This window comes from Emys orbicularis, chromosome 1 (assembly GCF_028017835.1).
Source record: "Emys orbicularis isolate rEmyOrb1 chromosome 1, rEmyOrb1.hap1, whole genome shotgun sequence".
NCBI lineage: Eukaryota > Metazoa > Chordata > Testudines > Emydidae > Emys > Emys orbicularis.
In genome coordinates this window covers 313,505,851-313,521,722 of record NC_088683.1, presented here as the reverse complement: position 1 = coordinate 313,521,722, position 15,872 = coordinate 313,505,851, and the positions used below count along the sequence as shown (strand labels likewise).

General features: G+C 40.4%; 1 protein-coding gene across 1 annotated transcript in view; it reads left to right on the top strand.

Moving 5' to 3' along the window:
- NEK5 (NIMA related kinase 5) overlaps nt 1-15,765 on the top strand; it is a 47,027-nt gene extending 31,262 nt beyond the window's left edge. The window contains exons 12-22 of the mRNA XM_065423547.1: nt 308-374; nt 724-843; nt 1,760-1,843; nt 1,944-2,048; nt 4,584-4,664; nt 6,767-6,832; nt 10,348-10,471; nt 10,691-10,822; nt 13,273-13,413; nt 14,876-14,990; nt 15,513-15,765. Of these exons, the coding sequence (XP_065279619.1) occupies nt 308-374; nt 724-843; nt 1,760-1,843; nt 1,944-2,048; nt 4,584-4,664; nt 6,767-6,832; nt 10,348-10,471; nt 10,691-10,822; nt 13,273-13,413; nt 14,876-14,990; nt 15,513-15,765 (1,288 nt within the window). The remainder of the gene's footprint in view (nt 1-307; nt 375-723; nt 844-1,759; nt 1,844-1,943; nt 2,049-4,583; nt 4,665-6,766; nt 6,833-10,347; nt 10,472-10,690; nt 10,823-13,272; nt 13,414-14,875; nt 14,991-15,512) is intronic.
- Nucleotides 15,766-15,872: the final 107 nt, after the last annotated feature.

Below are 15,872 nucleotides of genomic sequence, written 5' to 3'. Positions count from 1 at the left end.
TGGTTCTTGTGTGAATGCATTACAAAACAGTATTGTTTTTAATAACATGTTCATATACTATTTCTCAAACTTCTGAAGACTGGTATAATTGATGGAGTGGAGAGGGCAAGGGACAGAGGTCAAGTGAATATATGGTTACTCAATAGTACATTCTTTATACATTTAGCACAGTATAGGTAGAATTCAGAAAGTAACTTCTGGTAAACAGATTTCTGGGTGTGTATATATAGGGAGCTTCCATGTTAGTATAATTTGCTGAAAGTTGTAAACAAAAATACCATAGTTGAATGTCATTGTGTTCTGTCAGGCCTGCAGAGTATCTTCAAAGACGGCTCGAAGCCCAGCAGTACAAGATGAAAGTGGAAAAGCAGTTGGTAAGTATAAATTGAATTATAGAATACAATCACTAAAGTGGAAATGAGTGAAAGCCCAGAAAATGAACTTGTGTCTTTCTCACAGCAAAATATAGCACTGACAAACAGGGAACTCTGCTGTAATGTTTTAATCGATTTACTCCGCAATTTTCTTCTCAAGGTTTTACTTTTTATTGTAAGAAAAACCTCCTAATGCGAAATACCATTATAACTATTTCTCCCTGAAATATGTACTGTACTTATGGCACTTTTGATTGGGGCGTGGAGGGCGGGGGGCGGGGAACTCAGAAGAGACAATCTCTAAATGGAAATTCCTTTGCTTTGGAAATGATCTTTTGTATATCAACAGGGACTGCGACCATCCTCTGCTGACCCACGTCACAACCAGATCCAGCAGCAGGAAGTGATGGAAGAGCAGCTCAAAGACCATCAGAGGGATCTGGCTAGAAGGAATGAAATAAAAGAAGAGGTAAAAGACATGTTCATCTTAGTTGGTCAGAGCCATTTTATTATATTAATTGGCAATTATACTTTTCATTTGTGAAAAATGATACTCTTTCCCCTGTCCACAAGTAGAGTACTGTATTTAGCTGGATTCATATGCAGGTTATGTAGTACTGCCACCACCTGGTAAGGTCCTGGTACAAGAAGCTGATTTGAGTAGCCATGTGAAAAAGCACAGTGCTGATTCTGATCTCACTTCCTTTGAAGTCAGTAGAATTACATTGTTGTAAAAACAGCGTGAGAGGAGAATGAGTCCCCATGTTTAAAAACCAAAAGATGTATTATTCTCTTAGTTTTTGTTCCCAGTTTCACCCTTCACTACCACATTTAGAAATGCTATTTACGCGATATATTGTTATCCATGGAGGTTACTTGTATTTTTTATATAAACTGTACTTGATTCTGTGATGCTTTTGTATGATTGATAAAACAGTAATAATACTTACTTCTCATATGGATACACAAAAATTACATGCTAATGTATTTAGTTTATTATAAACTTATTTGTTAAAACAAAAGTATGTATCTATTACACACAAAAACTACACTAAAATACATCTCTACCCCGATATAACGCGACCCGATATAACACGAATTCGGATATAACGCAGTAAAGCAGCGCTCCGGGGGGGGGGCGGGGCTGTGCGCTCCGGCGGATCAAAGCAAGTTCAATATAACGCGGTTTCACCTATAACGCGGTAAGATTTTTTGGCTCCCGAGGACAGCGTTATATCAGGGTAGAGGTGTATTAAGGTAGAATCAATGTTACTGTATATAATTACACACATAATTTGGATGTCCATGTATTATTTTTTCTTAACCAGTGTTATTTCTAAGGGAAACTGCATGCACAATATTCTAAACTTGGTGTTGTTTAACAGGAATACCTGAAACAATTACAGAAAATTCGGCAACAGTACCACAGTGATGTGAAAGAACTTAGATTCAAAGCAGGGGCATTCCAGGTAACAACTCCCCCCTACTCAGTTCCAGAAGTGATCATTTAAAGTCAATATCCAATTTACCCAGTAACAGAAAGAAACATTTTGTAAATATATCCTTTAGGAGAATCCACAAATAAAAGACAAAACCTATCTTGTGAAACAAGGGAAAGCTGGGGGCCAGCCCGATCCAAAAGATACTCCTGGAAGAAGAGAAGAACCAGTCCAGGTACCAGCATTGTAATAGAGTTTGAACACATTACCGCAAAGTAACTGAAGTACAGTCAGTCAATGTGATCCTGCACACCTCTAGTCTATTTCTCTGAGAACTCTGAGAAGTAATAGTCAAGGAAATAAGGAACACATGAAAAATAACTTAGATCTGATAGTCACTTTTTACTGCATGTGAGATTTTATGTCCCTATGTTCATTTTATGTCTAGCCTGAGAAGTTTCTCCCGTTTGGACCTGGTTTGTTCAGGTCAATTTTGTTTCTCCCCAACTTTTACTGTGATGTACTTTTGCTTTATTTAAAGAAATCTGTTCCTTTTTTCATGCTTTAAAAGTGACATGCAGTGGAATCCACTCACAGGGGCAGATCTTCATGAGTGTGGATGGCTCCATGCAGAGCTAAGCAGGTTCAGTTTTGCTGTGGAGGAGCAAGGCTTGCAGAGGCTGCACAGGGAGTGAGTTAGAGCCAAATTCCATTGGGACTTCTTGGCCAGGAAGAGACTTGGGGACAAGCTGGGAGGAGACGTAGGGCCAGAGGATCCCCTGTAGCATAGATCCTCCACTTCTTCCTCACCAAGGGCTGGCAAACCAACTCCAGTTCTTAGGGGGGACTAGCAGCTGAAGAGTGGCTCCATTCTAGCTTTTCCAGACCCCAGAGAGTTCTGCAGCAGCCAGCTAGCCCAGTTACTTGGGCTGGGGAGAGGATTTGGTCTGACTGTTTTGGGGGTTTGACTATTTCTTTTTATAGGATGGTTATCAGGGAGTTGCGACAGGGGAATTGGTGAAAAATAGACATGCACATTTTGGAATGGAAGATGCCAGGGTCCTATGTAATTCTAATAATAGAATCATAGGATATCAGGGTTGGAAGGGATCTCAGGATGTCATCTAGTCCAACCCCCTGCTCAAAGCAGGACCAATTCCCAACTAAATCATCCCAGCCAGGGCTTTGTCAAGCCTGACCTTAAAAACCTCTAAGGAAGGAGATTCCACCACCTCCCTAGGTAACCCATTCCAGTGCTTCACCACCCTCCTAGTGAAAAGTTTTTCCTAATATCCAACCTAAACCTCCCCCACTGCAACTTGAGACCATTACTCCTTGTTCTGTCATCTGCTACCACTGAGAACAGTCTAGATCCATCCTCTTTGGAACTCCCTTTCAGGTAGTTGAAAGCAGCTATCAAATCCCCCCTTATTCTTCTCTTCTGCAGACTAAACAATCCCAGTTCCCTCAGCCTCTCCTCATAAATCATGTGTTCCAGCCCCCTAATCATTTTTGTTGCCCTCCGCTGGACTCTTTCCAATTTTTCCACATCCTTCTTGTAGTGTGGGGCCCAAAACTGGACACAGTACTCCAAATGAAGCCTCACCAATGTCGAATATTGGGGAATGATCACGTCCCTCGATCTGCTGGCAATGCCCCTACTTATACAGCCCCAAATGCCGTTAGCCTTCTTGGCAACAAGGGCACACTGTCGACTCATATCCAGCTTGACTTGGCCCCAGGTAGTTTATTTCGTTATATTAGAGACAACAGAGTATATTGAAACCACTTGCATCTGGGACCTGATTCAATGCCTATTTAAATCAAGGGCACAGCCAGTTTATGGGAAATCAGGATTAAAACAGCACAGAAACCCTTTCTCCTAACATCTAATAGATGGCGCAGTGCATCTGTGGGCTAAGCACCTGCTTGACTTCAGCTGTGTTCATGGACTTCCTCCACGTATTTGAGAAAGTTTTCTTATGCTTCACATGTTAATTAAAGTCTGAAAATTGTTTGGATATTTTATTAGGGAGATGGTGACGCACCTGACCCCTTAGGAGATGCTAATTTTCTCTTGCATCTGACGAAGTGGGTATTCGCCCACGAAAGCTTATGCTCCAATAAGTCTGTTAGTCTATAAGGTGCCACAGGACTCTCTTTCGCTTTTTACAGATTCAGACTAACACGGCTACCCCTCTGATACCTAATTTTCTCTGTTTATTTGACAGGTAGCTAATACAGAGCTATGTTGTGGCATTGGATGTAGGAAAATGAAGTGGTATAATTAAATAACATTTTAAGTGCCATCATCAGACAAGATACTATGGAGGGCAATTAGTTTTTCCACAGTTAAGGTTGTAACCAGATTTCCATTCTAAACTTGATTTTTCACTGACTCTCAAAGTAGAACTAGATGAATCTGAAACTTATTATACTGGTCCTGTGTCAGAGCAGGGGTTTGGTTTGTTGGGGGTAATCTGACAAAGTATTCTTTAAATATGGGAGTTTGAAAAATCAGAGGTTTGCACTTTTTGAAAAGTTTCCTAACATTTTTTTTTTTTTGCCAAGTCAGCTAATATTGGCAGATATTTGCTGTTCCATTCCAATTAGCAGTGAAGCAATCAGGAGAATACTCATACAGAGCAATTAATATATGTACACCATAAACCATACACTTTATACATAGTCTATACATACTCTGGTTCTGAGGAGTGGATGTATAATTGTACTTTTTGAACTTTATGAGCATTTTATTTTTTTCTTCAAGGATATTGAAGAAAACTTAAAACATATCAGACTACAGAACTGGCAAGAGAGAAGAGTCCTGGAAAAGAAACATAAAACAAAGGTAACTGAGATCATTGCCCTATTTTCTTCTCCTTTATAGCTTTCCTTTATTTGTCTCAGATGGTCCCACTAGCTCTAGAAAGCAGGTTGCGTACAAGTCAACACGAGTGCTACTTTATGGATTGCTGGAGAAGAGTTTCTGTGGGAGCAAAGGGTCATCAAGGAAAGTAGCATGGTAACACAGCCCTGCCCCCAACTTGATAGTGACTCCCATTAGATACTCTAGCGACAAGGTGGGTGAGGTAATATCTTTAATTGGACCAACTTCTCTTGGTGAGAGAGACAACCTGAAGAAGAGCTCTATGTGGCTAGACAGCATGTCTCTCTCACCAAGAGAAGTTGGTCCAATTAAAGATACTACCATACCTATCTTGTCTCTCTAATATCCTGGGACCGATACAGCTACATTTTAGATACTCTACACAGTTATCATAGCTCCTCTTATTTTTTTATCAAGGCACACTAGTACTGTATAAAGCAACAGAGGGTCCTGTGGCACCTTTAAGACTAACAGAAGTATTGGGAGCATAAGCTTTCGTGGGTAAGAACCTCACTTCTTCAGATGCAAGAAGTGAGGTTCTTACCCACGAAAGCTTATGCTCCCAATACTTCTGTTAGTCTTAAAGGTGCCACAGGACCCTCAGTTGCTTTTTACAGATTCAGACTAACACAGCTACCCCTCTGATACTAGTACTGTATAAAAATACTCCAATTGAATTCAGGTTCAGTCCAAGTTAGGTCTGGCTGTTAATCCATTAACATTTCCTTTGTAAGTCATTACCTCTTACAGTAGAACCTCAGAGTTACGGACACCTTGGAATGGAGGTTGTCTGTAACTCGGAAATGTTCATAACTCTGAACAAAGCCCAGTTCGGGCTCCAGATCCAGCAGCTGACACTCCAGGCTAGGATTCAGCAGCAGATGAGCTCCCAACTCAGCCCCACATGAGTTTGCAAGCTTGTCCCCCTCTCTGCAGGGGTGGGTGTGAAAACAGTATGTCCCCCTCCCAGCCTAGAGAGTGTGTGTGTTGTGTGTGTAAGCTGCACAGACCCCAGTGCTGCTCCTGCTCTGCTGGCTCTGGCTGCCTTGGGCTGGCAGCCCCAGTGTCTTGCTGTAAGTGGCTGCCCTGGGAGTGAGGGTGTGGCGGGGGGGGGCGGGGGCAGGGGCAGGCAGCCCAGATGTGCCTAGGCCTACCTCTAAGATGCAATAAGGGCACAGTACAGTACTTGCTTTTTCTTTTTTTGGTCTCTGCTGCTGCCTGATTGGTTACTTCTGGTTTCACATGGTGTCTGGTTGACCGGTCAGTCCATAACTCTGGTGTTTGTATTTTTGAGGTTTTACTGTATCTCTCTACTGTTGTTTAAATGATAGAAGCAGATGAAAATGTTAAATGAAAATTTACATGAGACGTCAGGAAATTTTTCTAACAATACTCTCAATTAGGCATTGGAATAAGGCTTCTAAGGGAAGTTATTGTAGACCAGGCACTGCAAGTATTCAAAATTTGGACTGGACAGTATTCTTGAGAACCTACAATAGAGACCAATCATGTGCATGGCAAAGGGGGGCACTAGACGGTTATTTAATAGGGCTTTTCTTTAATTCTCGGACATTGCCGTCTTGTCTAGTCTTGTCATACAATCATTTGCCTCTTGTCATACAATAATTATCATATAATGACTATCTAAAAGATTGTTATCCCGCTTATGTTTATAGGGACATTGTCAATTTCAGTAAGTGTTTTTAAAATAGTTTTAAGTACTACTACTTCCCTGAAACCACATGCTAATCTTTGCTGCTGCATTTTTCAATTTTGAAAACTTTTTTCCCATTTCCCTGTTGCTGTGTGAAAGACACAAACACGGGAAACTAACCATACTGAAACTGACTATACAGAAATTGCTGTCAAATAAACAAAGTGAACAAACAGGGAAATATTTTTTTTCTAATCTATTCAGGTGTAGTTATCTTAGTTGTCACTTGTAATAACAAGAGATAAACAGTTTTCATAGAAAAGTAATTTTTGAGTTTGTAGTGCCCCTTTTAAGCTGCATAGATTTTAATGAGCTACTTTAATGAAGTATGTGAACTTCTTTTTTTTAGGGAGGAGTAAAATTTGAAATTAATTTAGATGCATGTGTTCCTGAGGAAGATACTGTGCAAGAAGAGGTACGTTGTAGCTATGTTAAAAACACATTTGCTTTAGTAGTCTGAAGATATGATAGCAGCTCCATCATTTAAGTTGTAACTAGGTTTCCATTATAATCCTCCTCCTCCTCCTCCTCCTCCCTTTGTTATAATGAAAATATTCCACTTGATATTGCACGTGTGATCATCTGCCAGAGGAAGATTTTTGGAGGGGGAAATTTGATGGTGATTGGATAAAGCATTAAGCAGAAATAGGGCTGTCAAGCGATTACAAAAATTAATCGTGATGAATCGCACAATTAAAAAGATGAATCGCAATGAGTCGCACAGTTAAAGAATAGAATACCATTTATTTAAATATTTGTGGATGTTTTCTACATTTTCAATTATATTGATTTCAATTACCAGACAGAATACAAACTGTACAGTGCTCATATTATATTATTATTTTTATTACAAATATTTGCACAGTAAGAAATAGTATTGTTCAGTTCACCTAATACAGGGATCGGCAACCTTCGGCATGCGGCTCGCCAGGGTAAGCCCCCTGGCGGGCCGGGCCGGTTTGTTTACCTGCCGCGTCCGCAGATTTGGCCGATCATGGCTCCCACTGGCCGCGGTTCACCGTTCCAGGCCAATGGGGGCTGCGGGAAGCGGTGCAGGCCGAGAGATGTGCTGGCTGCAGCTTCTCGCAGCCCCCATTGGCCTGGAACGGCAAACCGCGGCCAGTGGGAGCCGCGATCGGCCGAATCTGCGGACACGGCAGGTAAACAAACCGGCCTGGCCCGCCAGGGGGCTTATCCTGGCGGGCCACGTGCCAAAGGTTGCCGATCCCTGACCTAATACAAGTACTGTAGTACAATCTGTTTATCATAAAAGTTGAACTTACAAATGTAGAATTACGTACAAAAAATAGCTGCACTAAAATTCCTGTTCTCACTTTCAGGTGACATTGTAAATAAGAAGCGGGCAGCATTTTGTCCCGTAAATGTAAACAAACTTGTTTGTCTTAGCGATTGGCTGAACAAGAAGTAGGACTGAGTGGACTTGTAGGCTCTAAAGTTTTACATTGTTTTGCTTTCTGAGTGCAGTTATGTAACAAAAAAAAATCTACATTTGTAAGTTACACTTTCACAATAAAGATATTGCACTTCAGTACTTGTATGAGGTGAATTGAAAAATACTATTTCTTTGTTTATCATTTTTACAGTGCAAATAGTTATAATAAAAATGATATAAAGTGAACACTGTACACTTTGTATTCTGTGTTGTAATTGAAATCAATATATTTGAAAATGTAGAAAGACATCCAAAAATATTTAATAAATATCAATTGGTATTCTATTGTTTAACTGTGCAATTAATTGCAATTAATTGTTTTAATCGCTATTAATTGTTTTGAGTTAATCGCGTGAGTTAACTGTGATTAATCTACAGCCCTAATCAGAAACAAAAGGATGAAAGCTCAGAGTAATTTTACTTTTGTAAAAGTTTTTTGGGGAAATATCGTATCTCAAAAGTGATTTAGTCTGCAAACTCCAAATTTGGCTTATCAATTACTTCAATAAAGTGCCTTTGAGTATTTCTGGAACATGTCAATGGCTGCTTTTGGAGCTACTAGCTACAGTTGTTTTGAGCTGGTGGTTGTTTCATAGAATTCAAAAGTCCACAGCAGTTCTGGAGAACTTTGTACTGTATATAATCTCTGTGGTCTCAGTTGTCTGTAAAGCTTATGAATTGCACAGAATCAAAGATGGTCACTGGGGCCAAGAGCCTCTCTGGTCTTATAGTTATAAACTACACAGAGTCCTAGGAGTCTTTGTGGTCCTGGTTATTCTCTCTGACTTTGCTACATTTTCAAGCTCTGCAGACCAGAGGGTTCCTGCAGAGTTTATAAGCTCAACAGTACCATAGAGCTGGTAATACAGTGCAGTGTGTAGAAACTTTCACAGAAATAGGGCTGCAGTCAGAACTTCTGCCTAATATAATTCCTCTGGAGCCTTTAAAGTTACTATGTATGTCATGGTTCAGACAGCTCATCTTCACTTCCTGGGAATTGAGCTTCTCAGGCAAGACATCCTGTTATTCCCTAATCATGCCTACCAACTACTTTAAAAAAATTCATTTATAAGCCTACTGAGTTTGCAAAGAAACTGATTTTTATACCCTTTTTTGTGGGATGTTGAGCTGGCTTATAAAAAAATATATATGATAATAAGGTCGGTCTTCATTGTTTATTGAAATAACTTGCTCGAAGAATTTAAAAGTTGGGCCTGAGTCATTGCTGCATTACTCCTGTGTTATGCCAGTGTAGCTCCATTTAGATTTCAATGGGCAGGTAGTGGGGAATCACAATCACCTGATGCGGTTCAACAAGGACAAGTGCAGAGTCCTGCACTTAGGATGGAAGAATCCCATGCACTGCTACAGGTTGGGGACTGACTGGCTAAGCAGCAGTTCTGCAGAAGAGGACCTGGGGATTACAGTGGATGAGAAGCTGGATATGAGTCAACAGTGTGCCCTTGTTGCCAAGAAGGCTAACGGCATATTGGGCTGCATTAGTAGGAGCACTGCCAGCAGGTGGAGGGAAGTGATTATTCCCCTCTATTTGGCACCGGTAAGGCCACATCTGGAGTATTGCGTCCAGTTTTGCCCCTCCTCCTCCCCTACAGAAAGGATGTGGACAAATTGGAGAGGGTCCAGTGGAGGGCAACGAAAATGATGAGGGGGCTGGGGCACATGACTTACAAGGAGAGGCTGAGGGAACTGAGCTTATTTAGTGTGCAGAAGAGAAGAGTGAGGGGGGATTTGATAGCAGCCTTCAACTACCTGAAGGGGGGTTCCAAAGAGGATGGAGCTTGGCTATTCTCAGTGGTGGCAGATGACAGAACAAGGAGCAATGGTCTCAAGTTGCAGTGTGGATAGGTTGGATATTAGGAAAAACTATTTCACTAGGAGGGTGGTGAAGCACTGGAATGGGTTACCTAGGGAGGTGGTGGAATCTCCATCCTGAGAGGTTTTTAAGGCCCAGCTTGACAAAGCCCTGGCTGGGATGATTTAGTTGGGGTTGGTCCTGCTTTGAGCAGGGGGTTGGACTAGATGACCTCCTGAGGTCTCTTCCAACCCTGATATTCTATGATTCTAAGCACAAAGCAGGAATAATACAACAGTGAATCAGACACTTTTGGAAGAAATTGAAATGACACTTTAGAAGATATAGGGAGAGTAATGTGGTTATGTGTTTTAAAAACCCTAACATCTGAAAGTGGAACTCCTTTTCAAAATAATGCACATTATTTATTAGGCACCACTCTACCAACTTGTCTTCCTACATGTTTGGAAAGCCTCTTGCAAACCAGTGTTTTACAAATAATCGTGTATTCTGAAACTCCTGCTGCATTATCACTTTTCATGTTGTGTCACTGTTTCAATCTGCCTGTCCACCTGAAAACATTTGAAAAAATCAATAAAAATGGGAATTAAGTGACTGCCCAATGTTTGTGTTCTGTTTCTTACTAAAATTTATTTTGTTTCAGGAACTAGATAAACTTAATGAGACGTTAACTTTTGAGGATGGTGAGAATCTTAAGGAGAAATGGATGAAGATCTATGAAGATCACACACAAAAAACTTTGGAAGAACTATGCTCTCCGGAAGCAGGTACTACTTAGGGAAGCACAGGACAAGTGAATATATTGACCGTGGAAATTAATTAGTAGTTACAGTCACCTAAATTCAGTCAGTGACTCCTATCATAGCATCTGATGGATCCTTGTTTACAGGATTTGTTTCCAATATATGTCAGAGTAAGCATTAGAATCACAGTAAAATCTGTTTGAAGGACATTGAAATATTTATTAGTTCTTTTCTTTCTCTTAGAGGCTGGCAATATAGATAATGCCATGGAAATCAGAAAACAATGGCAAGCTGGAGCCCCACAGACTCTCCTGGATTTTCTAGCTGAGGCAGATGTCACATCTGTCTGCCCTACAATGGCTGAAAGTGAACTTGGTATGAATTTGTTGTTTTTTACTGTGTGTGGACAAAGACCAACTTTATAACCAGTCTGCTGGATTGACATTTAAACAATAGTGTTTTGATTTGGGAGTTTCACAGCAGACTATTCATGAGATCTGCTGTGCTGTTATTATAGGAGTTTGTCATGGTAATTGAGGTTATCACATATATTCAGCCAAAGGATATAATAATAATTTTCCATTTGTTCTAACGTGTAAAATGGGGATAATGCTACTTTCCACCTTTTGTAAAGTGCTTTGAAATCTACTGATGACAAGCACTATATAAGAGGTTGGTGTTATCATCATTAATCATAATGAGTGCTTAACTAGTGCTTTATCACATGAGCTAGCCTGTGGCTTGCCCTGCATGGGTGTACAGCATGGGTTGGCAACCTTTCAGAAGTGGTGTGCCGAGTCTTCATTTATTCACTCTAATTTAAGGTTTTGCGTGCCAGTAATACATTTTAACGTTTTTAGAAGATCTCTTTCTATAAGTCTATAATATATAGCTAAACTATTGTTGTATGTAAAGTAAATAAGGTTTTTAAAATGTTTAAGAAACTTCATTTAAAATTAAATTAAAATGCAAAGCCCCCCGGACTGGTGGCCAGGACCCAGGCAGTGTGAGTGCCACTGAAAATCAGCTCGCGTGCCGCCTTCGGCACGCATGCCATAGATTGCCTACCCCTGGTGTACAGGGTGGGAAAAGGTGCAAGAAGCTAACTCCCAACTTGCAAATGTGCACAAGGGATAACCACAGTCTTGGGCCTTGTGTTCCTGGCACCCAGAGATGTCTATCAGCAACAGCACCCAAGAGCGGGGTGGGGACGGAGTCATGGTCCTTCTCCTGTTTTTGCACTGACACACAGAAATATGCTGTCACACTGCAGAGTGCCTGTTGCACCATTCCAAAGGGTGGTGGTTGTTGTGGTCCATCTTTTCAGAGGAGGCTGCTCTGACACCAGTTCTCTCTCTGTGTCAACTCTGCCATGGCTGCCTGGACTCAGCAAAACTGTCTGCAGGGACTGCCACTGGGAAAGACAGAAGGTGGCCCTATGGCCTTAGTTTTCACAATGACCTCCAGAATTGCAAGCACAATTAAAAGCAGGTTTTTAAACAGGTGCAGTTGTGGGTGCAATTTAATCATACTTAATTGTGGGTGAAAAACTGCACAGCTAATAGTGGCTATTGGGCTGAGGCCCAGCTAAAGCCTGGCCTAAATATTTTCGTGGGGGGCCCTCCATACCGGCACGTTGAGGATTTTCCTCTTCCTTTTAATTGTAAAGAATCAACATTATAGCCACCATTCTCCCAGCAGAAGGGAATGTCATGGAACTGCCCTGAGAGCTTTGTTAATCCCTAGTTGTCCAGGGGCTTGCTATTTTGTTGTGGGAAAGAATATCTGCGCTACTCTTAGACTAAACCTTCATTCAGTGTATTATGCATGAGCTGTATTATTTATGTCTAATTTTGACTGTAAGCTTGTTCTGGCAGGCTTCTGTGTGTGTACAGGGCCAAACTCCACTATGGCACTCAATAAATAACAACAGTGAGCTATGTTCTTCCCCCCAGAAACACTCACAAGAAGGCAAAGATAGCAGCAGTCTCAGTTAGGACTTGCAGACCTTCTGCCTTCTCTCCTTCAGAGGCAGGGATTAGTGACAGGATAGATGGAGCTCAGCGATCTACAAGAGAAGAACAGTACCATCCTGTAGCTCCTTGTCTATCCCAGGGGAAGACCAGCACCACTACACTACGTGCTGGCTTCACTTCCCCTACACATGCAGGTTTCTTAATGGGGACCCTCCGAGGGACTTGTACACATGCCTACAACTGGCATGGAAAGGCTTCCAGGAGCCCCAGGGATTGGAGCTAAACCATATTTGCTCTTCTCCCCTTTACATGGGTTTAGGGACCACACCATCCCTTTTTGTTTCATTCCACTTTTGATGATATATGTCAGGGACACCTCCTCTGCAGCTTTCTCAGCCCGTAATGGACTATGAGAAAGAGATCAGGAATTAGTCAATGGAATTGCACCTGCTTACACAAGGTCTGAATTGTAGAAGGCTATTTTGCTTTAATGAAAATGTAATTATTTTTGTAGAGATACTTTATAGTGAGGACAAAGTGTTTAATCCTATTATTTTTGAGTATTAGAAACAATGGTGTTATCTGATCATTAGAAAATTTGGTGGCAAATACTCCAGAAGTAGGACTTCCTTGCAATACCAGTCGGATCAAATACTGCAGATAAAGCAGTCCCCCTGGAAAAGGAAAATCCCACAAGGAAAGCAATTGGCTACTTAAGGAGCCAAAGAAATGAGAAACTCCATTATAAAAATGAAAATCTTTTAAGTTGGCAAGGGAACATGGTAGTAAAGCCAAGTCACATTCACATATTATCACATGCAGCGACTTGATGCTCCTCCTGTTTCCTAGCTGGCCAGGTGGTTATCGTGCCTGAAGAAACCCCAGAAAACAGGAAACAGTGGAAACAAGAAGCACCTGGGACACTGCTGAGTATCTTAGCAAAAGCAGAACTGTCTAATGACTCCTTCTGCTGGATTGAAGAGGAATCTGGTAGGATATTTGTTACTGCAAATTATAAGATGAGTCCTCTGAAGAATTTTACTAAATATTTTTATAATGAAAATGGAAATGAGATCTCAAGAGTGGAGAGATACATAAGATGTTCTTATTGTAGCTAGCAGAGGATTTGTGAAACAAAAATATTTTAATCACTTGGCAAACTATTAAGACTGAAGAGAAGGGTTCAGTCATTTAGTAGATGGTTAGTATTTTAGAGCTGGGGGATCCAGATGGTATTATAACTGCCACTGAATTTTTGCAACTTACTAACTTCACAAAGCCAGCACATTTTTTCTATCCAGCATTATTTTGATATATTTATCAGTTTCACTTTGTCAGGGGACAAGAACTGGAATAGAATGGGAATTCAGCCGCTATTACTTTAGAGAAAGCTATCTCTGGCAATAAACATTTTTTCAAAACACTTTCCCAAGACATAAGAAAATCTTTCATACATTACTAGCTGCACTCTGTTTTTGGATACATCAACATAAATTGCTATAGATCTTTTACAAGTTATAGCATATGATGGCATAAACACAATAACTGACTTTACATGATCGAACATGGTACAATTCCACATATAAGACAATCAACATTGAGCCCTAATCAGTTAGGTTGCAGCATATTGTTAGGGTGACGGTTTTTAAAAAGAAAAAAACCAACACAAAGTTACAGTGCATGTTGCCAAAAAGTAAGTGTAAAACAATTTTCATAACGTAATTAGTGCAACTGGAAATGAGTATGTTTTGCATGCTCCAATGCCAATTAACTGAACCGGCCTTTAAAACCAGTTAAATTGCATGTGTCAAACACCAGCATGTTAAATGGATTACAGGGAAAATTCTTTCATTTGAAGTTGCACAGTCAATACTCCCTAGCTAACTAACATGCATGTCAGGCTATTTTAAAAACTACCCCATCCTGACAATATTATTCTCTCCCCATAGATATACTTCTTTTAAGAAATTTGAACCAGGCTAAAACCTCACTACCCATATTCAACAAGCTATAGAGCGAGTGCTATAATAGGATCACTAACTTTTAGCTGATTTATCTTTTAGCGATTAAGTCTAATAAACCAGACTTAAGACCCAATTCTGCCATCTTTGCTCACATTAAATACCTTGCTACCCAACTAGTCACATTCATTCCAGTTGGATTATTTGCAAAATAAGGCCCTTAAGCAATACCAGGGCAACTTTTAAAAATTCAGTCTTCTCTGAACTTTCAGATCTGCATTGCCCTCCCACCCCCTAGGTTTTGTGTTGGAAAGTAAACATGATTAGGGAGCTATAACTATCTAAATATTTCTATGAACAGCAACACTGGCAATCAGTGAAGTCTGGTGTTTGCATTGTTGTGATTTGAACAAAATCCTTTCCAAGAATTTCTGTAGTGGTTTTAGATATTTTATGTACACTTATCAGGTATTTTCCCCCCCACTCTCCAGAGGGGACATTATCACCCTGGCCGCCAAAAGAGAATAACGAAGATAATGCAGAAACAGGCTCCACTATCGATACCGATGAAAACAGACTTGAGCCAAGATCTGATGATGATGACACGTAAGTCACTGTTGTAGATAAGGTAACTTAAGTCAAGTTACTCCAGAAGAGGAAAAAGCTATGAATGGACAGATTCCTTCTTAGGAAAATTGGCCCAGCAGGCTAAGTTGCTTAAAAAAAAAAAATCCTCTCTGTCCCTTTAGACTTTTCACAGTGTAATTAAACAGAAAAAGTTATTAGCAGTCAAATTGGATTTTAGATCTTGTTAAACTACAGAATTAGGGCAACTTAAATTAGTTCATGAAGATGCCAATACTAATGCTTTCTACACTATAAGTATAGAAAAATGCAGATACAACAACGATAACATTGGCTGTCTCTGCATCACTTACATTGTAGTTTTAGTGGAGCTTACCAGGATGGAGGAATGGGGGCAGGAAAATATTTAAATTTCATACCCAGCTTTTATACTCCTCACAAAACAATTTTTTTTAAATGGAGACCTTATGAGCTTTGAGACCAGCACAGCTAATAATGGTGACACATTGTATTAACATCCATTTTCTCTGTTTAAACATGTAGGAACTTTGAAGAATCTGAAGATGAATTGAGGGATGAGCTGGTGGAATCACTAGAAAAAGTGATAACTTCTCTGGCAGAGGAAGTCAGAGAGGTGCCAATCCAGTCAGCAAACAAAGACAAACCAGAAGAAGAGAAAGAAAGCTTAGCTAGTGAAATACCTGGGAGACCTGATGAGGTTTTAGACAATAACGCTGATCCATTTACTGCTGACATATGTAATGGAGAAGGCAGGCAGGAAGCAGCAATCAGCTAAAATAGGAGGTTGACTGCTGCTTCAAGACTTTCATAAGTTGCTGGAAGATACAGCCATAACAGGGCCAATATTTTAAAAACAGGTGCCTAAAGTTAGGTTCCTCAATT